This window comes from Melanotaenia boesemani, chromosome 17, assembly GCF_017639745.1.
Source record: "Melanotaenia boesemani isolate fMelBoe1 chromosome 17, fMelBoe1.pri, whole genome shotgun sequence".
Lineage (NCBI taxonomy): Eukaryota > Metazoa > Chordata > Actinopteri > Atheriniformes > Melanotaeniidae > Melanotaenia > Melanotaenia boesemani.
In genome coordinates, this window is record NC_055698.1 from 9,643,438 (window position 1) to 9,668,476 (window position 25,039).

Below are 25,039 nucleotides of genomic sequence, written 5' to 3' on the forward strand. Positions count from 1 at the left end.
AGTTGAGAAGTGTTTCCCAGCAGACCAGCACAGAGTCATGACATTATTTATTTATTTTCCATCGTGTGGGTCCAAGAAACAAAAGAATGCATGCGATTAGTTTTAAATCCCCCCTCAAAGTCTTTATAGGATAATATATTAATTGAGAAGCAATGGTGCGTTTCTGATTATTTCAATTGTTAAGGTCGACTATTGCAATAGTGTAAAATTAGGTTTTTTAGAGCTGGCGATTTCCCAGCACGTCTGCCAATATTAGCCTAAAAAGTAGATTTTTTTTAATTGAAGCACGAAAAAAACCCCAAAACAGTTTCCTGTTTATATATATATATATATATATATATATATATATATATATATATATATATATATGTGTGTGTGTGTGTGTGTGCGTGTGCGTGTGTGTGTGTGTGTAAGAGAGGGAGAAAGAGCGTGCAAAAGTGGCTTCGTATTTTATCCTGGCTTCTCTTTCTATATGATATCTACATTTATGAGTTCTGGCACTTCACACATGGTGCCCGCAGGTTAACGTGTTATACTAGGAATTTAGCTGACAGTGAGGAAGTTGGAGCTAGGCCCGTAGCGCCTCAAATATGGACGGCTGCCTGGCCTCACTGTTCGTCATCGCGTTTTTTCCAGCGTCCTCCTGCGTATGCATGTATGCGACCGACGGGCTGATTTCATAACGAGGGGGGGAAGATAGGAATGGGGCTTTGAGATCGGATGAACACAAAGTCTCCGGTAGGTAGGTAGGCTCCGTGCAGCGTTATCTTTATTCCCGGGCCATGCAGAGGGTGCACTAGAGGAGATGCGGTAGTAGAGGCTGCTGATGCTGCTGTCCGATCAGCTGATATTTGTGTCTTGAGCATCATCGCCAGAGAGATAGGGATCAATCTCCGGAGCCAGGGACGCCGCAGACCGGACCACAGAGGATGGAGTTCAAGCATCTGGTGGAGGCAGCGGAGAAGTGGTGCTCCGGTAACCCGTTCGACCTCATATTCGCGGAGGAGAACGACGAGAGACGGCTGGACTTTTACGCAGAGCCCGGAGTCTCCTTTTACGTGCTGTGCCCCGGCGGTACCGACAGTTTCGTAAGTGAGCTGCTGCAGGGCCTCGAGCTTTGTGTACGCGAGTGCGCGTGTGTGCTCTTGTAGGTGTGTCGAGGCTGAGCTGGAGGTGGGGTTGTCCTGGTTGGTTTTGTAGCTGATGGACGTGGGAGAAGAGGAGAGAGGGGGGCCTTAGGACCGAGAGCGATAAGATGATGTCATTTTATCACTGGGTGCAAAACCCCTTTCATCAGTATCTCCATGATGTTGTTTTCTTCTTAATTATTGATTAGCATAAAAATGACCTGCAATGGCATCCCCATTAGACTGGCTGGGGTTGCTAATTATTTTTTACTTTAATTATTATTGCATCAATCTTACTTGAACTCATAAGTCCTTGCTTGTTGCCACGAATGCATCTGTAACATCTGCTAGCGACCTCTCTTCAGATATCCACAACTTAAGACAATAAATAAATAAATACTGGACAAGGGAAATAGGGTCCATGTAGAAGCTAGTTTCGGTAAATAGTTAAAAGTTCTGCTTCAGTATAATCTTATTTTCTTCATTTTAAAATTGTTTTAGATGAACATTACTCGCCTATTTCTGAGCTATGATTCCTAAAATTCAGACATCCTATTTCAGCATTCTGACCAATAATCTTAAAATAAAACTAGACCCAACAAATTCTGACTTAGCACCTAAACACTCTGGGGTTAAAATTTTCACATTAATTTCTCAAAATTCTGATCTTGTCTCAAAGAGCTTTGATTTAGTCTAAAAATGTTAATTAAAGGTACAGTGTGTAAAAATTCTGGCCTCTAGTGGTAAAGACGGGCTTAGATATTACTTCAAATGCCAAGCACAGTGGCTAAAATTCACATAAATTAATTTGGCCTCAGCAGTTACTGAGGAAAATAAATAATCTCTGCAAAAATAAGGTTCATCTTGACTGTCAAGATGAACCTTATTGTTGCAGAGACTATTTATTTTCCTCTGTTGTGAAAACACAGTATTATTCTGCATACTCTGTCATGTTGGCCTGTTGCAAATGCAGACGTAAAAAAAAGCTAAAAATGATGTAATATTTAATCCTTGTGCAAAAAAATAAAAAGATTTGAATTTGCATTATGTACAACATGTCAAATTGAATCATGACAATTGTTTGTAAACAAAACAAGTAAGATATCTGCATCATATCCTACCTAAAACAGACTTTGATCATGTTCAATCTGCGCTTAATATTTTATTGGTTAATTACATCAGTGGAATTGCCAATATCCAATATTATGCTGATTATTACATTTCTAATATATATATATATATATTTGTTTGTCTCTCTTTGGGCCCTGTTGAAATGATGACCTGTCCAGGGTGTTCTCCGCCCCTCATATAGTCATAGCTGGGATAGGTTCCATCACCCTGTGATTCTGCTTTGAAACAAGCGGGTATAGACAATGGATGGATATATATACAAAGAGAATTTGACAGAATTATTCCTGAGCTTTCTTGTATTCTGTCTAAATCCAACTAAACTCTACCTTCATTGTGAATGTTTAGATCCAATTAAAATCAGAACATTTTTCTTCTGTTACAGTTGTTCATCTACATTGATTTAAAGAACAATTTTAGCATATGCAGTTTAAACGTAGGGAACAATTTGGGATCTGTCACGATGCCCTAGGTTACTTCAATGTAGTTTGGGAAGTTGGAAAGTAAATCAACTATGACGTGATTGAAAGATGGCAACTCTGCCTCCTGAGCTGCAGCTTTCTGGATTACTGCTCTGTTCATTTCATCTCCCAACATGAAATACTTTTGCTGTGGGCAAATATCAGATCCCTTCATTGTCCTAATTTTGCTCTAAAAGTCACATGAAAAACATTGTTTTATCATGTCTGCATTGTCCAACAGAAACCCTGGGATCTATTACAATGACCTAATCTGCTTTATGTTTAAATACTGCAGTTACACCACAGCTCTGATTATAAACTGTTTTGTAATAGTTCAGTGTATCCTATAGCATGTGGTGCAGTGGTGGTGTTATGAGTCCCAAAGCCCCAGAGGCCAGACCCGCCCTCGTCCCTCCCCCCACTCAGTGACACGGGCCAGCAGGGCGGGAGCAGATGGAGATGACCCAGGAGTCAGGGCGTCTGTTCAGTCAATAACATATTATGTCACACAGACCGTGCCTGTGTTGTCTTTGCACGCCTTCTCTGCACTGTCCCGCAGACAGGAGAGCAGCGCCACAGCAGGGTTCACTTTTTATTTTCCAGGCTGCTAATGAAACATGGCTAAACCTTTTGTCTGCATGATTAAGTCTTCTTGTGGAGTATGTGATCAAAGATGAGTTTAATCATGCAAACACATACACACGGTAGTTAAATACATTGTGTGATCTGTAGTCCCCCAGAACCACATTCTTTTTCCATCTTCCTTTCTCAACCTTCTCATCGTCTCCCTCTCAACTCGCAGCTCTGTAATCTAATCCTTGTTAATTGTTGCAGCCTTTCCACCCATGGGAGCACACACACACACACACACACACTGCCACACATCCCCCCTACATTCATAGTTCTCTGTCTGTTGTGCACTCAAATTAACTAGAATAACTACCTATCACTCTTCGAGGCTGTTAAGATCCACTCCCCCTCCATTAATGCTACTATCAGCAGGACATCTCACATGTTTCTCCCTCACAAAATAAAGAGCTCAAACCCAGAAAAACTTAACTCTAATCCCACATTTAAATGATAGACTGGATATTAATTATGGACAAAGCCTCCAGGTGCAAAACCTCAGGGAACTTTTCCTAGTGACTTTATGTCATGTTTCCATCCATCCATCCATCCATCCATCCATCCATCCATCCATCCATCCATCCATCCATCCATCCATTTATTTTCATATCTGCATGGCTAAATTGTGATTGAAAAGTCACTACTTTATAGGTATCATTGATTTTTCAGTCAGATCCAATCCAAATGTTTGATATACCTTCTCAAAAACAAAACAAACAAATAAATACAAACAAAAAAACTAAAAAAAAAAACAAGATGGCCAATTGTCAAATTCCCTGCGATGCAACCACTGACTGGTGTCATGGTGGCAACGTCCAACTTTTATACACAGTTTATGATGCAAAGTCTGAAAGAGCCCTTGAAAGAACGTGAGAAAGGGACGGCAGAGGTCGTTACCTTTACTTCATGCAGGTCTTCACACATTTAGGGTGGCGTGAATAAACAAAATATAAAATAGTAAATAATATGAATACATTGATTTGTGAGAGATGTTCATATCAGATATGACATGATCAAAGTTTTTGGAAAATTTCTACAAAAAATGGGACAACAGCTCCATCTTGTAAGAACGGCTAACCTGTTGCTCCTGCCTACAGCCAGTTTGCCTGGTTAGTTCTTTTGTTTTGTTTGGCTAAAAGACATCTAATCTGCCAGAGAATGGCAAGACAGGATATAACTAACTGAGAGAAACTGATTAAAATCAGGTTAAATTTTACTTGTTGTCGACAGATTTGTCCAATATCTGGTCATGGCGAGTGGAAATGATTTTGGAGGCTCTAGCTTGAATGTAGTAACACCAGCCTGAGTTCAGATCTTTTTTTTTTTTTTTTTGCACAATGCTGACTCCCCTTAATATATTTTATTACAGATTAAATCAAAATAATTGAAGGGTTGGTCAAAGTACAAGACCTATAGGTGTATTGTAACTATTTGATGTAACCTTACCTTAAATCTGACCAGAAAATGTGTAAAATCATGTGACTGGGGACTTTTTGTTCCCATAGGTTGAAAAACTTCACATTACTTCTTTCACCTGTTTGAATGCCCTTTTTGGGATGTTGTAGAAGTTTGCAGCCTTTCAGGTCATGTGCTGCAGTGTTGAGCTGCTGAATAACCAGAGTATTTATAATAGCTCCTTGGCCTTTAATACAGTTTCCTGCTCATACTTTGTAGGTGGATGAGGTTAGCTGGTGCAGTGTGACAGTCGATCCATTTGTGAAAAACTGGAGCAACCACCCTGAAAAAGTCAGACAGAGAGCTTGTCAGTATCTCATTTTAACATTTTTACTGATATGGCACATTGTTTTGTGCCTTTTCCAACATGACACAACTCTTATAACCTCCACATGTAGGCCTGTCTCTGTCCCTTAAACCTTGAATTTTTATTGATTTATTTATCATAAAATTTAAAACTTTCAATTTTATATTTCAATTGTATTTCTGAGCTTCCAGGAAAAAAAAAAACATCAGATATCAGACATCAGAAATTGTAGGTTTCAATGGAGGGTTACATATGCAGCTTTGTTCCTTCAGGTTGTTCTGTAATGCTTGACCAGACGTCCCTAATAGCTAATACATAACCAAATAGTACGGCCTTTAGACTCCAATTAAACAACACTAAAGTAAGCAAAGAGGCATTGCTCCAATGATCTATAACACACAGCTGTGTTTATCAAATAGTTCCTATAAATGCTTTGTTCTAATTGAGGAAGTTGAGTTTAATCAGATCAGAACTCTTTTATCTGATAACAACAAAGCCTTACACAGGGCTGTTTTATTGACCATAAACATATTTCTTTCCATTTCTGATATTTCCCCTTAGCTGCAAAAGTTAAAACTTATCACAAACAAATAAATAGTCAAGCGGAGGGAGTTATTTTGGGTAGCTATGGAGCAAGATTACTCTGTATATAGCCAACTCCTGCACGAAGAGTTAAAACAAGACGTAATAAGTGGCACCACTTTTTTGTCATTAATGAAAAAAAAATGCAAATTTAGAATTTATAGGATTCTGCAGCAGTCTTATCTTAGGAATTATATATTACATAACCTGATGGACTGTGATTTATTTATCGCATTCAGAATGTCAACATTAACTTGTAGTTTGTGCTCATCTTGCCTCTCGTGTGCTGCATCAGCCCTGCCTCAGCTTTACTTATTATCACCGCGTGTCACCATGACACCCATGCACTTGTTACATCACAGGATATTTTGTGATCAAACATCAAATCAGTTACTGTCGTCATTGTTTTCATTAGTGGTTGATGAGGAAGATGTTAATCACATGTTTGTTGTTTGTGTGTTTAGCATGTGTGGAGTGAGAGTGAGGACTGCCTTCCCTTTCTCCAGCTGGCCCAGGACTACATCTCCTCCTGTGGGAAGAAGACTCTGCTGGAGGTGTTGGAGAAGGTCTTCACATCATTCAGGCCTGTAAGAAAACAGAAAGTCATGGTTTACTTTTTAACATACTGCTGTAGCCACAATGCAGCAAATCTTATTTACTCTGTCTTTAAAAGCCCTGATACGTTCAGTTTTCTGACTAAACATCCCAATGAGCAACACTCAGAAATCTGACTTTTCAGTGTTGCCTTTTACATCTCATTGCAAATGAAACTTACTGTAATCTGTACAGTAAGTTTCTTACTATAACAGGGGTGCCGGTGTAACTGACCTTACGCAGACACCGTGCAAGTATAACCGAGTCTTTACGTGAGTAAATATGGATGTCCATTTTAAACGGTGTCATCTGTCGCCGTGTCTTTTGCATTGCCGTGGTTAAGTAAATTCATCCACTAGTGGGCAGTGCTGGGTTCAGAGTTTAATTCCGCGATCCGCCGTCTGTTTCAGACACTGTTTGGCAGCAGTAATGCGCAGGTATGAAGTTGTTTCCAACAGTCCATCACGCCCTAAACACTCACATATCTTCTTCTTCGAAAGCTTGCGCAACTTCTACAGTTGTGCTTGTCTTCATTTTTCTTTTGCTTTTTTGTTCTTTTTCTGATCCTCTTCTTCTTTTCTGGTATGTGTCTTTAGCTGGTCGCATGTCAGCTATTCTGCTCGGCACTGCCCCCACGATTTCCAGTGGTACTGCTCCGTCTTGGATGGATAGCTAAGCTCCATGAAAACGGACCAAATTACGGATGTAAGCGCTGCAGGAGGTGGACAAAAATATCCATCCATTCGCGTATCCATCTTCTGCATTGAGCATAAATGGTCATTTAGGGGTTGGGTCGGGAAGACATGGGCTCAAGTAGCTGGTCTGGCAACAGAGGTGAACCACTGTGGGCCGCTGAACAGGGCCCTTCTTTAGATCGTTCAGACCTAGAAGGTTGTACTTGACAGGTTTTTATTTATTTATTTTTTTGTGAAGGAGGTGTTTTCATGTATTATGTCACTTTCTGGCTAATCAGTGGCCTTTAGTATGTGGAGGTAACATTTTCTGCCCGTCTCACATCACTTTGTACCTGGCCACGGTGCTACTGCCTAATGAATAACCCTAAAAGTAGACTTGAGCTGTATTGAGCCAAGCCAAGTAGATACTAGTGGAAAAGGACCTAAGCTTCCGTAGTTAGCAGCTAGTGGCAAACCTCTCACCAGCAGTCCTGGTGGCTAGCACTGTTTTGGCTAGGACTGGGTGATTCTGCAAATTTTGTTTTTGATCTGATTCCAAGTAAATCCAAAGCAAGTATTGCAGATACTGATATGACACAGATTCGATAACGATACTTTTTGCTTGACATTTCACAGTCATTTAATGATTTTAATCATTAATAATGACGATGATTATGATCATAATCAAACACAATACAAAGAGGTTTTTCAAATAAAACATTTTTATTAATAAACTGAATAGCGGTATTGAGAAATTTAAATTGAAGTTTTTTTTTGTTTGTTTGTAAACTATTTAAAATAACAGCATAAAAATGTAACAAAATGATAAAATAACTCTTGTTATTCCCCTTTAAAACACACATTTGTTTGAGAAAAATAAAGTCAAAAGTGCTAAATAGCCAAACAAAAACAAAACCTACTATTGGGTGGCTCTCATTCACATTCTTTGGCTTTTGGTTCCCAAAGCTCTCTGCATGAAAAGTATCTATCCCGTTACATTGGTATTGAATGATTCCGATACTAGCTTTGGTATCAGTGCTATTTATATTTGGACTGATTCGGGGAAAGCCCATTGTGAGCTCTTTCTAGATAACAAAAATGAGTCTGATGTTGACTCTTGTCTAATCACTTGCTTTCTTTTCTACTCTTTTTCCATTAATGTCCTTTTGTGAATCAGCCACTGTGTGCCAGCAAAATGGCCAGTGGATTGATATCTGGTTGCTACCGTGCAACGTGGTGCATAAAGCAAAACTCAGCTGCTATACTCCACCTCCTGGAAGCAAAAGTTGTAAAGTCCGGTTTCTTGTCTCAGGATGCTGCTAGGTTCCAGAAGTGTGTAGAATAAATGCCACTGTGCCATCAAATGAGTTAGGAATGCAGCGGTTTAAGGTTGGAAATATAATACATAGTGTGACTTTAATGACTCAGCTTTCTCACAAGTTACTGTACCTTGAAGACACACAGAAAACCCCCATCTTAACAAAATGTCGCATTGTTTAATGTAAAACCACCCCCAGATCAAAAATATAGAGCTGGTAATAGGCACCTTAGCACAAAAAAACAAACAAACAAACAAACAAAAACACTTCCCTCAAATGTAATATTCTCTTATTCATTTTCTTTACCAGCTGCTAGGTCTTCCAGATATCGAAGATGACAGTTTTGAGCACTACCACGCTGACATGGAGGGGGAGCCTGGGCCCGACCACCAGCAGATGGGGGTCAGCCAGCAGTGATAATCTCCCACGAAGAGGCCTGAGAAGAGCTGCTCCAAAGCCTTGAGCCTCGACACATTAGCCCATTTGACGACACACACTCATACATACTTGCATTAAACTTGATGAAAATACACTTCCTTGTTCTTGAATGTTGCAGTGGCTTTACTTCCCAAAGAGCACACTTTGTTGCCCTCCCCTTCCCTCCTACCAGATCAAACATACTCACACACACACACAAACAAACACACAAACATATGCTTTGGGGATACTGAGCAGTAGCCATGTGCAATGCAAATATCATAATCATTCACCAATAAGTTAAAGTTCCACATCACAGCAATATTGCATCGGCTTTGTTATGCAGAAACACAGACTGATTATAGGGCAATACGCATTTTCCCTTGTGGAGATGAATGTGGTAGATACTTTCTCTGCCCATCTGACACAAAGGTGCATGTGAGGCAGATAAAAGACAAAAGGGTGAAAACTGACAGTGAAGCAACTGGTGTGATGCAAGAGGGTGAGGGGAGAGGGACTTCTGGGAGGTATAATTTTCCACTTTATGGAGGGAAAAGGGATAGAGTTAATGGAGGATGTATATTTACTTGTCACACAGATTCAGCTGGGGCAACTCTAAACAATATCCTAATTTAAATGCACTCACTGCAGTCATGTAGGTTTCAGTGACAAACCCTCTTCACAACTGCTCCTCATATGGAAATTAAAGTGTGCAGCTTTTCAGTAGCATGGATTATATTTCAGATGTTTGTCAATGTTTGCAAAGCAGTACTCCTCAAAATAGTTTAAAGTCACCTTTTATCATTTTAATCAGTGTTGCTGTGATCTTATGACCATCACAAAGGCCCACGCTGCAGCTTAGCCCCCTCCTGGTCTGGGTGTCTCATTGTCACATGATACCCTGCCTGTTTTGTCCTGTAGTCTTCCTGGTTGTTGGTGATTCAAGGTTTTGCCTTCGTTCCTCAGCACATTCTGAGAATTCCTCCTAAAGCTTGCCAAAATTCCCTCTTTGGTGTGTTGTTTTGAATCTGTATTCTCATTTAGAGGTTCCTCCTAACTATACATTTAAACAAGAGCACACCCACGACACCCAAAGGCGATATATAACAGAGAGGAGAAATAGTTGTTGGCCAAACCCCTGCTACCCTGTTCTCAATCTCCGATCTCACATCTAATGCACTTCCAACGCTTTCAACCTCTAGATCTACATGCAAGATTCTTGTCAAACCTTCTGCCTATTTACTTTGGCTTGTAAATGTTTTTCTCTCTCTCTGTCTCGCTCTCTTTTCGTTTTTTTATTTTTAATTTGCCTATTTGGATGTTCTCTCATGCTGCGTATCTTCTGTTTGTCCTCTGACGTGTATGACATTGGTCAATAAACTGTGTGAACTAAACGTTTCTTTCTGGCCTGAAGTTAATGCAACACAAGCAGCGCCAAACATGGAGGCGTTTTCATTTCACAGAATGGACTGACGACCTGCTGCTGCGCTAACAGCCAGTTGGTGTTACTTAAGTTGACGTCACGTGCCGCCTGACTCGCAAGCTGGAGACTCGGGTAACAGAAACAGGAAGTGGTGCATAGGCTTTCATAATAAAAACGCGAAAAATGATAACAGCCCTTCGAACCATTTTATTTCAGTTTTAGACATTTAACCACTTGCAACATGCCTTAAAGGTAGGGTGGGGGCGGGGGGCTTGGGTGGTTTTGAACCTCCTTTGGTAATGATGCATAAAAACAATATACAATGATTTAAAAGGACTTTCTATTACTTTGAAAGAGCGTGCCTATCATCATCCGGTGTAGTTTTGGGTATGGTGACTAAGCTGCCCCGCCAGGGGAGGAGGGCAATCCTTGCTTTTATTTTTCTTTCCAGACGACCGCAGTTAAGCACGAAAACAAACTTGGATCAGACGAGCTATGGGACAACTCTCGTGCTTTCTATCTTTGTTTAAAGCGGAACAACTGAAAGAGTGTATCTGAACAGATTTTCTTCACTTTATGTTGTTTCATTGTTGACTCAAAAGCGAAGGGCTGCGCTGAGAAAAAAGAACAATTGAAAATCAAGTTAGGCGTCAGCGAGTGCGCACTTTACGCACAAGGCGCACTGTGAAACTGAGATGCAAAATCATCTCGACGGTACAGCCGCACATAAGTTGGGCTTCATTTCCTTTGTTGCTGTCATCTCTTCTGAACTGGCTGCAATCATGTGTCGGGGCTAAAACAACAACAACAAAAACAACAAAACTTTTAAGCGTATATAAAAACCCTGAGGAGGTACGCCAGACGCAGCATGGGGGGCAAACAGAGCAGCACGGCATTTGATGGCAGAACTCGAGCTTATTCTAGCTCCGACCTCCCATCTGGAAACTCCGGTGGAGGAGGGAGGATCGCGGGTTTCAGATACACAAATGGCCCCGACGGCCCACGGATCAGAATCACGAGTGGAGCCCCGACCAACTCCGGACTGAGTATTCCGCCCGGCGGCAGGTCAGGGTCACACAATCAGAGTCTCGATGGCACAGATGGCGATGAGGACCAACTGCCCCCCGAGGGCCACAGGCTACTTATAGGGTCCTTACCGGCTCACCTGTCCCCTCGTCTGCTGGGAGGTAAGAGTGTAACCCATAAGTTACTAAATCATAACAGTAAATCCTTCACATCTCTCCAAAGCGTAACTCAGCATTTTAATCCTATTTATGTTTTGTAATATTTACGTATGTTCATTGTTCTCAGCACAAAGTGTATCATTCTTATATCGTACTGTGTTCTTTTAATCTCACAGAACGTAGTAGTAATATTTTATTGGCTCTTTATGACTTAAGAAAAATCACATAACCTTTTATGCTTTTCTCAGACTTTATAATAAAACAAGCTGTTGCATTTGAAGTAAGAGCATTTTTCCATTTGACATGTGATACCTGGCATATGTTAATAGATATCTGATGACTGAGGCCTTTGTTTAGCACTTCTGCACATTTATTATAGCCACAGGTGGCTCTGCTGTGCTGCGCTGCCCTTTGTCTTCCTTCTTCTGTTTCTCTGTTTTGCAAAGCGGGCCTGTTTTTCAGTCTGGCAGGGAGGGAAGAGTGCGCTATGTAGGTCAACAGATAAGAGCTTCCTGCTGGTTACACATTGCCTGACAGACGCTCACGCAACCGCATATACACACAAACTTCCTGAATCTGCGAGTCTGGCTGTTTCTTAAACTGGTGGCTCCTCTCCAGATCCAGACCACAACAAACCCAGAGTCAAACCAACACAACAGGAGCGTTAAAACCGTTGAAACATTCAATGTTGCTGAGAAACTCAAGTAGGAGCCCAACTGCCACTGTCACAGCCCATTTCACAAAGTTATCTATTAAAAAAATCCCAACTGAATTTCTTTTCCCGCCCTCTTTCTGATTACTGGCATAGGTAGTGAGGAAGTGTAATCACTGATAACCTCATCAATAACCTTTGTTCATGGGACTCTGAGCCTTGTGACTCTGCAGGCCTTACATTGTGTCTACAGACTTCCTCAGCCTCCTTAATAAACATATGACACAAGCATGGGGTAGACAGCAGGCGGTGATAACCAGCTACATATATGATGTTTTTTCCTTTTTTTTTCCTTGGCTGAGGTGTTACAACATTACCAAGTGGCCGACTTATCTCAGGTCAAGTAGCTCTCGACCTAATAATCTCTGTGCTGCACAGAAGATGCACAGGGAGACTTTAAGTGTGGGAATGTGTGGATCAATCATGAATGACTAACTTGATTTAGAAACATGAAATAGAATATATTATCTCTGCTTAACTTGCTGTTTTCAGTTTGTCTCTGTTAAACAAGGGCATCTGTATTTTGTTTGAGGTAAGCAGATGGTTACAGATTATAAGATACTGAGAGCTGGAAGGCACATGCAGGGTCACGTAGCACTGCGTAAGACCAAGCACAAGCTAACGAGCACATGGCTATGACAGGGCCTCATCAGGGTTCTCATGGGTTTTTTGTGTCTTTTGTGTTTTTTTTTACAGGGTTTCACTGTCCTGTTTGCTCCAAGTTTATGGCAGCGGATGAAATAGAGAAGCACCTGCTCATGTGTTTCAGCAAAACACGCCTCACCTACAACAGTAAGATTGTTTAATTAATCTCACAAAGAAGTTAGATTCTTACAGTAAACATACCAAAACAAAGGCAAGAAATGTCTCATGTACTGGTCCTTATTGCAATGAGCTAAAAAGCGTCTGTCTGAAGACACAGGGTTGTTTAATCAGTAGTGTGTAGAGGGTGTGCAGTATTGTTCAGTATTTTGAGATAACTTTCTCAACAATATGTTGTAGGTGTTCCAGAACAGTCTGGTGTTAAGACTTTTTTTTTTCTTTTAGCAGTTAATTATTTCATTATTAGGCTATGTCCTGGCTTTTGCTTAATTTTTTCTTAAGAGACACGGACAACAAAAAAAGCAAGTTAAGATGCGTTAAAGGGTCTAAGGTGATGCATACCTACAACTGCACGCACCCCTCACAAGCAGTTCCTCTTACTAATGCTAAATATGCACATGGACATTAAGAATGTAAAAAATGATGATGTTGCAGCAAGCCTAGCATCTCATAAAATAAAAATCTATTTGATGTCCATAAAAATATTTAAATGAAAATGTTAAATGATCTATAACACTGACATTGCATCCAGCTGGCACTGTTTTTGTTTTCCTGGCTCAAAGTGACAAAGTTTCAGTTGCTCATGATCCAGTGGGACCTTTAAAGACTTTGGCAGATGGTGAAATACTGAAATTTGCATCTTGTGGACCCTTGGGGACCCTTTAGGACACAAACTTTGAATTAGCCCTTTAATGTCAATCATACACAGTTGCAGATGTGCCCAGCGGCCACCTACTGAAATATATATATTTGTTGTAGTTTCCACATGAGGACACCATTTCAGTAGGCTGTTATCTACAGACTAAGTCATGCTGTGCATGCACCCAACAAAGAAAGCCAGCACGGTCACAAGATGTTTATGTGCATGCAGTTGTTTACAGAGAGCTACATATTTACCTCCTAAAGAAAATATTTTTGTCATTTGTCATGCATTTGACCCACATTCACAGATGTATTGATTATAACATCTCGTCTGTAGTACCTACATGATGTCTTCATGGAGAACTACATTCAGTCCATGCACGCTATATGACCCGTCATCATATAATATACAGTAATGTACAAAACTGCCAATAAATACACCTTTGATGAATCTAAGCGACTTACAAAAGCAGGCATTTTGACCTCTTAAATTGCCCAGATTGGGATCCAGCTAATTTATTTACTTTTGAGGAACCTGTAAGAATGCATTACATAATATTACATTATCATTGTTTTTTTTTTGTAAGTTGTTTTTCCCTTTAAATTACCTGCGAAAGTGTCAGAAGAAAATGGACTCAAATCAGATTTCACAAAGCGACAGGAATGCATTTGCACTAGAATGTGATAACAGCAGCAGGAAATATAAATAGAAATAATGTGATGCAGCTGCACATCTGTGTAGTCACCCATAGACACATGAGTTGTGTATAAGCACCTATGAAGAACACACACACACACCTATGTGTGCACATACAGGAAAAACAAACAGATCTTGTTTTTGAAAACCGTTACAAACATGCAGTCGTTGAACAGTTTGTGGTAAAGACTTTCCAGGTTTGATGTTGTTGTATGTCTACAAACTAAAGTAAATTCCACTTTTTTTGTAGGTTTTGTTGTATTTGTATGTTAATGCACATGTGCACACATGCACAGCTTCCAGATTGCACACACTTCCAGCAGGGTGCAGGTTGCAGATAAATGTACAAATGCAGCTCATATGCTAGACAACCCCACTTGGCTTATCACAGGCATGCAAACGTTACCAAACTATACAGTTTGCTTTAACCCTTATGAAAATATTTTATATGTATAATCAATTGAGTTTATCTTTTGATGCGTTGTCATAAAAAAAGTTAAGAGTACTAAGCATCAGTTACTAATTCGCCTCAAGTGTAGGCAGAAAGTTTTGTCCTAACTCATTTTTCAGGTAAATGCAAAATTGCACACTCAAAATTATCATCCTAATCTAAGACTCTCTTTTCTTTCTGATGTTTAACCACACCATCCTGTTATCATACATCGAAAATGATCATTAAAAGTGAAACTACTTTCCATAGCTACCACAGTGTAGTCTATTCCTCTTAGAGACTAATTTCCCCATTCTTATCAGGACTCAGATGACAACAGGTATTCTGGTATCAAAAGTTAAACAGATGGTTGTGCAGGATTCAGCTGACTGAACATTTGGTGTGCGAGGCAGCTCTTTGCTCATTTTGTCTCTGTCTGTTTTGTCTTTCTCAGAGGACATCCTGTCCAGAGACTCTGGCGAATGTGCCATCTGTTTAGAAGAGCTGGAGCAGGGAGACACCATTGCCAGGCTGCCTTGCCTCTGTATCTACCACAAAGGGTAAATAGCACTCATAAAAAACCACAAAGAAGCTAAATTTACCAGGAAAGAGTTTGACAATTATATCAAATGAGCCAGTTGTGAACAGTTTGTCTTCCTGAAGATGTAATCATTGTACAGTACATGCAGTACACAAATATCACCTACAAGTTATTATGGCTGTTATAAAGTGGCTGACTGAAAACTCTTACATCAGTCTCTCAGCTGAAGATGCAGAGCACTAATGTAGAATTGTTAGTTTCTCACTTTATTCAAAAGAACTTTTTTTTTTTACACTATGTTGCTGTTAATGCAAAGTTAGCTTCAAATTTATTGTAATAGCAACAGTGTTATGCATCAGCCTTGTGGCATGCAAGCAAATATGCATATTATTGAGATTGTCAAACTGTATTATTAAAGCCCTGACATAAAAAGAATCTATTTAGACTCAGGAGTCTATTTATGCCAAGCTCTAAACTGGTCCGTCTGCACAAGCAAAAGAATGAGGGAAACCAAATTTTGTCCCTGGTTTAAGTTCCCAAAATATAAATAATTCAAATAAAACAAAGACAGCAGACAAACTGTTGTAAATGTTTGTCATATATTATTTTACCTTAAGTACACAGGAGGTTTTAAAGTAATAAAACTCTTACATATTGTCTAATCATACTAAGGAATATTAGCATACCCTCATTAGCTTGTTTACAGCTAATGAGCTTATTCTAGCTTCTATTAGCAGGTGGTAGCTTAGCATAGCAAGGTTAGCTTGGCACTTTGTAGAGGAACGTTTAAAGTAAATTGGATATAATTTGTTGTTGTTTTCTTTAAGAGGCTTTTACATTATTTTTCTCAAATTCCAGCAGTGCCAAATTAGGTTCTTTAGTCTTCTTGCTGAAGGTAGCTAACATACTTTTAACTACATAGGTGTAGTGCTGCTGGAACACATCAGAACATCACTACATTATTTTTCTTTTTGTCCAGGTAACAATATCACCTTACATGATCCAGCCGAAATATGTAAGCATATTTATTTGTTGAAAAAATCTGCAATAAAAACATAAATAAATAGTTAAGAAAAGGGCATGCACATTGTTCGCCTCTATCTAGACTAAATCACTCTGATTAATTTCTTGTTTCTTAAACGGCTCCCTGTCCAAAGGTCCAGTCTACTCTAACACTGGTCAGCTAGTTTCTCAGAAATGGCTGTATGTGAATCAGCTGTGCATCTTTTTTTGAAGCTTGTCAAATCTATGATACAGTAAAAGGGACTAAATGAAGATAACTGAGCCACACGTTCAGCAGAAGTGACTGATTGTCGTAGAAAAGTAATTGCTCATGTGTCTACTCTAGCAACACACCACTTCAGCTGCTGCCTTTGCTGGGCATTAGCATGCTAATGCTGAAGCTAGCAACCACCTGTAGCAGTATAATCTGTCAGAGAAAATTGCCCCTTTGGTGTGGACTTAAGACTGTGTAACTTCAAGAAAAATTTCTTTACCAAAAGTCAAAATGTATTACAGAGCTAAATATAATTTCAGCTCCATTTTTAGACTCCTTTGACCACAAGACATTAAACTTTTCCAATCACTCGTTTGTTTCTTTTTCAGGTGCATAGATGAATGGTTTGAGGTGAATCGCTCGTGTCCGGAGCATCCTTCCGACTAGGAGCTGTGAATGTGTCACTTCAGTCTGAAACTGAGGCAAATGTTTCAGTCTGCAGTACATCACTGAGGCTGACTGTGTGCCCTGGCCTAATCCCAACACTGCCTGTTCCAGCTGAGCATCAGCATTCCTCAGGGATTATAAGACAGTGTGATGGACAAGTTTTTTCCATATTGCCTCATGGGACAGTGATTGACTTTGGATATATTTCTCCATGTGATGTTATGTTCATATAACCACTGGTGGAGTCATTTTGACTTCAGAATATATGTGAATGCTTCTTGTGCCACCTGCCGGCCTAAAATAGGTGCATGCAACCTGGAGTCTGATCCAAACAGTTACGGTGAACTTGGAATGGTTTTACAACCGAGGACTTTCCCGGCATGGTGGAAGGACAATGGTCCAACTGACCACTGAGAGACTTGATTAGAAGGCTGATGGTGTGCAATATGAAAAACAGCCAAACAGAATTTAAAAAAACAAAACCTATATCAGCTTTAAGGGATGATTGCAGTGTTGATGGTAGTCAGGGATTAGATCTTAATTTTATTCTAAACTGACTATCAGTCATGTTTGTGAAACAATCATGTTGTCCTAAACTAAATTGTCTAACATTAGAAAGTCTGACTTTGTTGATCATTTGGCCATTTAGTAACACGGTAATGTGATTGTGTAGTTTAGTGGTGAAATTAAATAAAGGTGAAGACATATCTAAAGATGATTCATACTCTTTCTAAGGAGTGCCATAATGTGCTGCTATGTCATTGACTGGAAAGTTTTCCTATAACCTTTGAACCATAGTGTTCATCATTCTTTATTTGTACTGTAATGAATTGCACAATAATAAATGTTTTATTTCTGTGTCTTTTTCCTGAATAAGAACTATTCTGTACTTCTTTGTAACTCCATGCTAATTAAAATAATCTTCCCCAGTTTAGAAAGTAGTAAGATGTCTCCAGCCTGATACATACAAACGAGAGGAGGCTGAAACACTGAATGTGCACTGACATGATGAATTATTCTATTTTTTCCTTTCTTTGTCTAATTTAGAAGACTAAATTTCTCTTAATGTCAATTTCTTTTGTACATTTTTAGTTAATAGTCTTTTCATTCATTTTTTTTTTTTTTAAAGAAACACTTTCTCACCTTTCATTCATTCATTATCTGTACCGCTTAGTCCATTACGAGTTGCTGGGAAGCTGGAGCCTATCCCAGCATTTTAGCAGGTGAGAGGCAGGGTACATCCTGGACTGGTCCCCAGTCCATCGCAGGGCATGACTGAATCGAGCTGATCTGACATGTAATGAATATTACCGCATTATCAGTATATTTCTTTTCTGAACCTCAGTCCTCTCACACCCTAGATTTCAAGGATATATTGCAGTGAAAAACACATAATGTTTTACTAAATCAATCAATCAATCAATCAAACAAATAAATTTTATTTAAAGAGTGCTTTTCATGCACAAAGCAAAACAAAGTGTTTACATAATAAAAACAAATTATACATATTAAAAACAAAAAGTCTTCATTAGATATCAAGTGTTATTTGTCTAACTAATACAAACTGAGCAGTTAGAGGACATATTAGCTTTCCTGTCGCTGTTTGTGGTGATGAAATACATGCAAATCATAGAAGGTACTTTCCAAATAACGAACAGGCAAACCTGTGTGCATTAAAGGATAATATTTGAATGGTAAGTATTTCTATTTGAGAATCCTCTGTTCTTAGTTACATATTGGAATAAAGACTCTTCTTATTTCCTTTAAGAATTTAAAAGGACTAAAGCATTAAATTAATTTGCTGACATATCTGAGGGACTTTTAATGATCATTAATGCATTTAATAATTGTTTAATCATCAATGTAATCCTTTTCTAAAACCATGAACATATAATTGACCTACTGAGAACCTGCCTGCACATGCGAGGGCATTACATTTTTACATTCCTTCACCACATGCTTCATTTTGCATGACTTAAATCTGTTGTCCCTGAAGGTAGACCTTTCATGCTTCCAACTAGTGGTTTCTTTTATCACAATGTACTACTCTGTCAAGCCACAAGAGGGCGCTGATATCAGTGAAGAGCTTCAATTGCACGTTTTAAAAGAACAATAAAAAAATCTAAGCGAGAACAGCAATGTTTGTTTCTAAAATGTGTTTAATCATAGAAAGTAATGTCTATAGTTGCATGTGGTATGAATATTTCAAATATGTGTATAGTTATAACTTTCCAAGACAAAGGCAAATGTAATGTACTTGTACAAGGACACTGTAACATACTTTATAATATATTACCACACACACAGAGTAAAAGTACGTAAACTTAATGGGATATTTAGGACAGACTGTCTAGTTATAAGCATAAATTCTAAGTTTCCACATATTATTGGGTGTTAGCTACATTCAATAAAGCTATACTAGATCACCAAGGCCCTCCAAAAGCTGCCTAGTGGCAAAATCACGAAACCGTACATCAGCATCACTCATCAGAGATAATTTGGAAAGGGGGGCATAGAAAAGTGGTTTGACAACAAACCAATTATGTGGCTTTCTATTGTTCATGCTGAACAATCTGAAGACATCTGCCAGCTGTGGTCCAAGAAAGACAAACCATATGTGAGTACACGACCACATGTTGTGTGCTAGTACATGAGCAATGTTGACTTGGTAGATACGATGATGAGCTGAGTGAATGTCCAAACTAACAAGCGGACTATTCAAATTATCATTCTTTTTTGGATCTTGGTTAGCCAATTGCTGATCATGGTTTCACCAAAACAGCACTGAATGTTGTTCACCAAGCAAGACTGCTATGCATTTCCTTGAAGTTTGCATGATGGTGGCTCAGGTAAATTTGGTTTAACAGGTAATTCTGGATACATAGTTCAAAAGGATGGACTATAATATATATATATATATTGCTAGAAATCCGGCAATAACTGCAATAAAAGAAGAAAGAAATAAAAGGTAATGCATCTAGATATTCATATAAAGCAGAACAAAAATACTTGTTAATCTCATGTGGAGTGTGTAATATGCTTTCCTGAACCTGTGATCAAACCTTAACTCTCTTAATGCATTTTACACGTTGTGTTCGTCTTTTAGCGGAAATAAACGGGAGATTTGTACTTTGTTACACACTGGTGACTTTTCACTTTTATTAATATTGACCCATTGTCCATATATGAGGACATATTTTTCTCAGAAACTACTTCTTAATGATATGCCCATTCTCCTTTTGAACATAATAACAATTTTTAAAATTCACTAAAAAAAATAAAGTTCAGGTCTCAGGAGGTTAAAACGTCGATTTATTCATTCAACAAACGTGACGTAATCACATTGCGTCCACCCTGTCGCTGATTTGATGACGATTTCCTACTGAAACGTTTGTTTTGCGTGCGGCAACACACAAGATAAGCATCATTCAACAAAGTTTACAAAATAAAGGAAGAACGCAAATCATTCTCACCACGCTGAGCATTTATTTTACCTCATAAGGTATGTGCTTATAAATATATTACCTATCCCTGTCTGCTAAGGTTTAATTTATGTTCCTTCCACAATTTTCCTTGGCTAACATTAGCAAAGATAACTCCTTGCTAGATAGCTAGCGTCAGCTGGCTAACCATGTACTCGTAATTACATTATGTTATCTTAGCTTTGATTTATGATGATCGCCATGATCTCCTAACATCTTTATTTTTCAGGTTAGAAATCACTAACTTTGGGTCAAGATGTCGTACATGCTACCACATCTCCACAATGGTTGGCAGGTAGATCAAGCCATTTTATCCGAGGAGGACCGAGTACTTGTTATCCGTTTCGGACACGACTGGGATCCTACTTGTATGAAAATGGACGAAGTGCTTTACAGCATTGCTGAAAAGGTTTGATTATTTTGCGTTATGAACCATAGACCGTTTTGAAGGGTCATATTTGTTTGTTGCCAGTATCCAGACTGTTCTGCAACAATTACCTACAGATCTGCTGCTGTGTCATTATCTTGAACACGAACCCGTGTTGTTTGTTCAAAATAAATGTCAAGTAGACCATTACTGTACTAAAGTTACATGCATCCTTTTTATACAGCTCAACATGCATTCTTACTTTCAGATTGAAAAGGAAAATCTATTAATGTATTTACTTAATTATTTGCTTTCATACTTACGTTTTAACTTGATCTATATGCTTATTTAGTTTAGTTTACCAAATAAATGCTACCCAATTGGGCACAAGCAATTGTCCTCCTTGTGCATGTCCCAATATGAGGGGATGCAGATGCCGAATCAAATATCTGAATTAGTTGTAGAGTTAGATGGAGGCAGATGATTCACTGTGGCAATCCCTAAAGGGAACAATTAAATAAAAAGACAGGCCTATTTACCAGATAAAAGTTTCATTGTAATAACCACCACAATTCCAGTGCATGCAAGATAGACTTGTGCTGTGTCCGAATGTCCACCCTACTCCCTAACCCCTCATTCACTACATAGGGCTGCACTATTTGGCACACTACCTAGTGCGCTCATTCTCTTGGCGATTCGGACACGAAGCTGCCTTTCTTTTCCTCTCCGCAAACCTACCAGGCGCTACCACGGCAACCACAATGTGCGTCAAGATGTCATTCCAAATCCAATCCAAACTTGTGTGTAAATATTTTTTTCTTTTATTCCTTATGTTTTTTCGCCTCCTTGTGCCATGTTGAGCTTCTGCCCACAATGCATTGTGGTCCATATTGTCCCATCTAGTGACCATCGATGCTCACTACTTTTCAAGATGCATTTTTGGTAATTTTGGGTGCCCTACTTTTTTCTCTCTGGAAATTCGGACGCCTCTACAAAATGACGTGACCCCTATATAGGGCACTATGTAGGACAGGGGTGTCGAGCTCCGGTCTTTGAGGGCCACAATCCTGCAGGTTTTCTATGTCTCCCTACTCCAAAACCACCTGACTCAAATTAATGAGTAATTGTACAAAACTTAATTGGCTGTTAGATCTATTTAATTTGAGTCAGGTGTGTTGAAGCAGGAAACATTGAAAACCTGCAAGACAGCGGCCCTTGAGGACCGACTTTGGACACCCCTGATGTAGGGAGTAGGATGCACATTCAGCCACAGCCACGGTCACTCTGAGAGATGTATCAGTTACAGGAAGGAACAATTAATGTGCTGAATCATGTCCAGAACAGCTTGTGAGTCAGCTGTAAGTTAATATTGAACTTTTGATGTTACGGAAGTAGTTTCAAAGGAAAAAAAAATACCTTTATGCTGTGAAGAAACCTTTAGACCTGTGTAACATATTCAAATTAATTATTGCAAGTAAAAAGTGCACATTATTAATTTTCCTTAAAAAATGCTATATCAATAGGAAATTACTTTCCTTTATGCAAGTCAGTGTTTTTAAGTCTTCACACAGGCATATTACTCTTGTGTAATCAGTAACACAGATATCAGTACAGATACTGATTAATTGTGTAATATAGACATAAACCATGGTAGATATGCTGCAAAGCATAATGTGATTCAATTTAATGCTTAAATTACTGTGTGAACATAAAAATGACACAAGACTTCAGTATGCATACATTTCCTATAATAAATTGAACACTAGATGCTGTAATTATCTCTAAAATTTCTGAGCAGTGGCAAAGTTGTGCTTCAAAATGGTCTTCAATATGCATGGCTTTATCTTGGCCATTGTTATTGATTATAATAGCTGTACATAATTTTCACAAAGATTTTTTTCACCTTGATGTCCCAAGGTGTCCCTTGAGTGTTCAGAGTTATGCATATGTATTTGTTCAAAGCTCTGCAGATCCCACACACATCAGTTTTGACTACCTAATTCATTAGAAGTTAACATGTCGTTGAGTGATTACTGGTAACATTCAGTGGTCAGGCTGCACGCTCCTACAGACGTTCTCTTCTGTGTTTGGTTGTGATAATTTATGTCTGACACGTTGCAATTGTTCAGGAACTATAATGTTAACACGAGTTGAGACAAGCATGTGTTATTCTGTTGGCTTTCCTGAAGTTTAACAAAGGCCCTATTTGTTTTATCTCATTTTTGAAGAAAATTAAACTGTTATGTTGAGATAATGATGCTCAAAAAATGTTGAAACACAGTCGCTCTGAACCTAAAACAGTTGTTAAACTGGGGAAAAAAAAGAATACAACGTGGACACAACCCCTAATCTGACTGACTTTTAACATGAATCATGCTATGGATTGACAAGATACATCAGTTTTGTTGTTTATAAAACAATTGGAAAGAAAAGAAGTAATTTTGTTGATTAGTAGCACCAAATTCTTACGTGCAGCTTTGAAAAGGAGGTTATCCAATCACATTTAATGTGATATTTTAACAGTTGTTTAAATGACACATTAGTCTAAAATTATTTTTGTTCGCTTCTTTTCTTTGATGGTGTAGTTTTTTTCTTGTTGTGGATTTCATGTTTTTTTTTTTTTTTTTTTATATAGTCATAGTAAGACTGTGTGCACCTGTATCTTTCCAGGTAAAGAATTTTGCTGTCATTTACCTTGTGGACATCACAGAAGTGCCTGATTTCAACAAGATGTATGAGTTATACGACCCCTGCACGGTCATGTTCTTCTTTAGGTGAGACTGTGTGTCAGCGCTGCACATTATCGGACTAAATTCAGTTCAAATCAAGTCACCTTTATTTATACAGCACATTTAAGTACTACACAAGTTGTTTATATGTAGGGGGGGGTGAATAAAATAGCCTTAAAAACAGGAGAGAGGCCTTTCACTGCGTATCATAAGACAATGTTTTTGTGTTTTCCAGGAACAAACACATCATGATTGATTTGGGAACTGGTAACAACAATAAGATCAACTGGCCAATGGAGGACAAGCAGGAGATGATAGACATTGTTGAAACAGTGTATCGAGGAGCGAGAAAAGGAAGAGGTCTGGTGGTGTCTCCCAAGGATTATTCTACAAAATACAGATATTGATTTTTTTGGTTTTCTCCTTTTTTTTTCCTTCATTTTTTTCTCCTGATATTTCGAGACAACACAGACTACAAATATGAGAAATAAGGAATATCTTTGACTTTTTTTCCTTTGCCAGCAAAGGACAGTTTTCTCATTAATGTTCTTGGTTGTGTTTGTACCATTTGTGTTTTGTGAGCAGAACTGTTTTATTCACTTAAGCGTGTTGTGTCGTGTGTGAAAAATACTTAATTTTATCAAACAAGTGCAACACGTCAGGCATGTTAAACAAGGCTTCATAAGTGTTGAAATAAACATGATTTTATACATACAAAGTTTTCTGTTTATACTACATAATAGTTATTAAATTATTTGTTTGAATGTATGTTAAAATGTTGGGGTGGGGTTGGGTTTTATAAGGACACTGTTGTGGTTGTTAGGGCTTTGTTTCCAAAATGCTTTTGCCACAGCAGCTTCCCCAGAAAACAGAAGTCCATATTTAGATGTTGCTTAACTTTCTGCTGGGAAACCACATTCACAAAGTTTTTGTGATAAATCAAGACTTCATGTCTAAAACTGAAAGAGTAAGTTGAAAAGAAAGTTCTTAAATTAAACAGATTACTTGGTACAAATAGCTTTTATGTATTGAGGAGTTGGTGAATTGCTTACAAATGTCCAGTAGATGGAGCCAGAGTACAACAGCTTCATTATTAGTATTTGTGTCATTAGAATTTAATGCTGATAAAATCAAATGTATCAGTTAAGTGTAAAATGTGTGAAGTGGTAAAATAAATGATGAATGAATTAGAAATGAAAGGAACTCATATTTTAGGAAAGTAAGTAATTGTTGGACATAAACATTTTTAAGAGCTCTATCTGTGCCCAGTTGTAACTGAAGTAACTGGATGGTACTTGCTGATTATTGTGTTTACACTGCCAAAAGACATTCACATAAATAAGCTGAATGTTAATGAGTGTGATGTCTTGTGGGACTAAGTGGTACTCCTGTTCGCTGGTTTTGGCACTCTAAGCTCTTTAGCAAATACCAAATAGGTGAAATCTACCTATGTTGCAAACAGGATGAAGTGTGAGATGAAGAGGAGACCTCACCTGTAGGAATACCTTTCCTGACATATCTGCTGTCATCACAGTGATTTTTGAGTAGCATCTTCATCATATAGGAAGTAGGGGTTTAAAAATTCCTACCATTTTAGTTTTCTCCTCATAAATTCAAGATGTGATTTAAATTCATCCATATGAAACATCAGTTTAA

General features: G+C 38.6%; 3 protein-coding genes across 3 annotated transcripts; all 3 read left to right on the plus strand.

Moving 5' to 3' along the window:
* The first annotated feature begins 638 nt into the window (after positions 1-638).
* On the plus strand, positions 639-10,085 carry mturn (maturin, neural progenitor differentiation regulator homolog (Xenopus)). The gene is made up of 3 exons (XM_042011270.1): positions 639-1,088; positions 6,152-6,274; positions 8,584-10,085. Exons 1-3 carry the CDS (start codon positions 930-932, stop codon positions 8,689-8,691), a joined length of 390 nt encoding a protein of 129 aa, XP_041867204.1. The 5' UTR covers positions 639-929; the 3' UTR covers positions 8,692-10,085.
* Positions 10,086-10,502: 417 nt separating this feature from the next.
* Positions 10,503-17,663, plus strand: LOC121656871 (E3 ubiquitin-protein ligase ZNRF2-like). The gene is made up of 4 exons (XM_042012067.1): positions 10,503-11,301; positions 12,707-12,802; positions 15,056-15,161; positions 16,748-17,663. Exons 1-4 carry the CDS (start codon positions 10,983-10,985, stop codon positions 16,803-16,805), a joined length of 579 nt encoding a protein of 192 aa, XP_041868001.1. The 5' UTR covers positions 10,503-10,982; the 3' UTR covers positions 16,806-17,663.
* A 2,502-nt stretch (positions 17,664-20,165) lies between these two features.
* Positions 20,166-24,097, plus strand: txnl4a (thioredoxin-like 4A). Its single transcript, XM_042012068.1, has 4 exons — positions 20,166-20,307; positions 20,517-20,696; positions 23,325-23,428; positions 23,619-24,097. The coding sequence occupies exons 2-4, from the start codon at positions 20,544-20,546 to the stop codon at positions 23,788-23,790; spliced, it is 429 nt and encodes a 142-aa protein (XP_041868002.1). The 5' UTR covers positions 20,166-20,307; positions 20,517-20,543; the 3' UTR covers positions 23,791-24,097.
* The last annotated feature ends 942 nt before the right edge of the window (positions 24,098-25,039 follow it).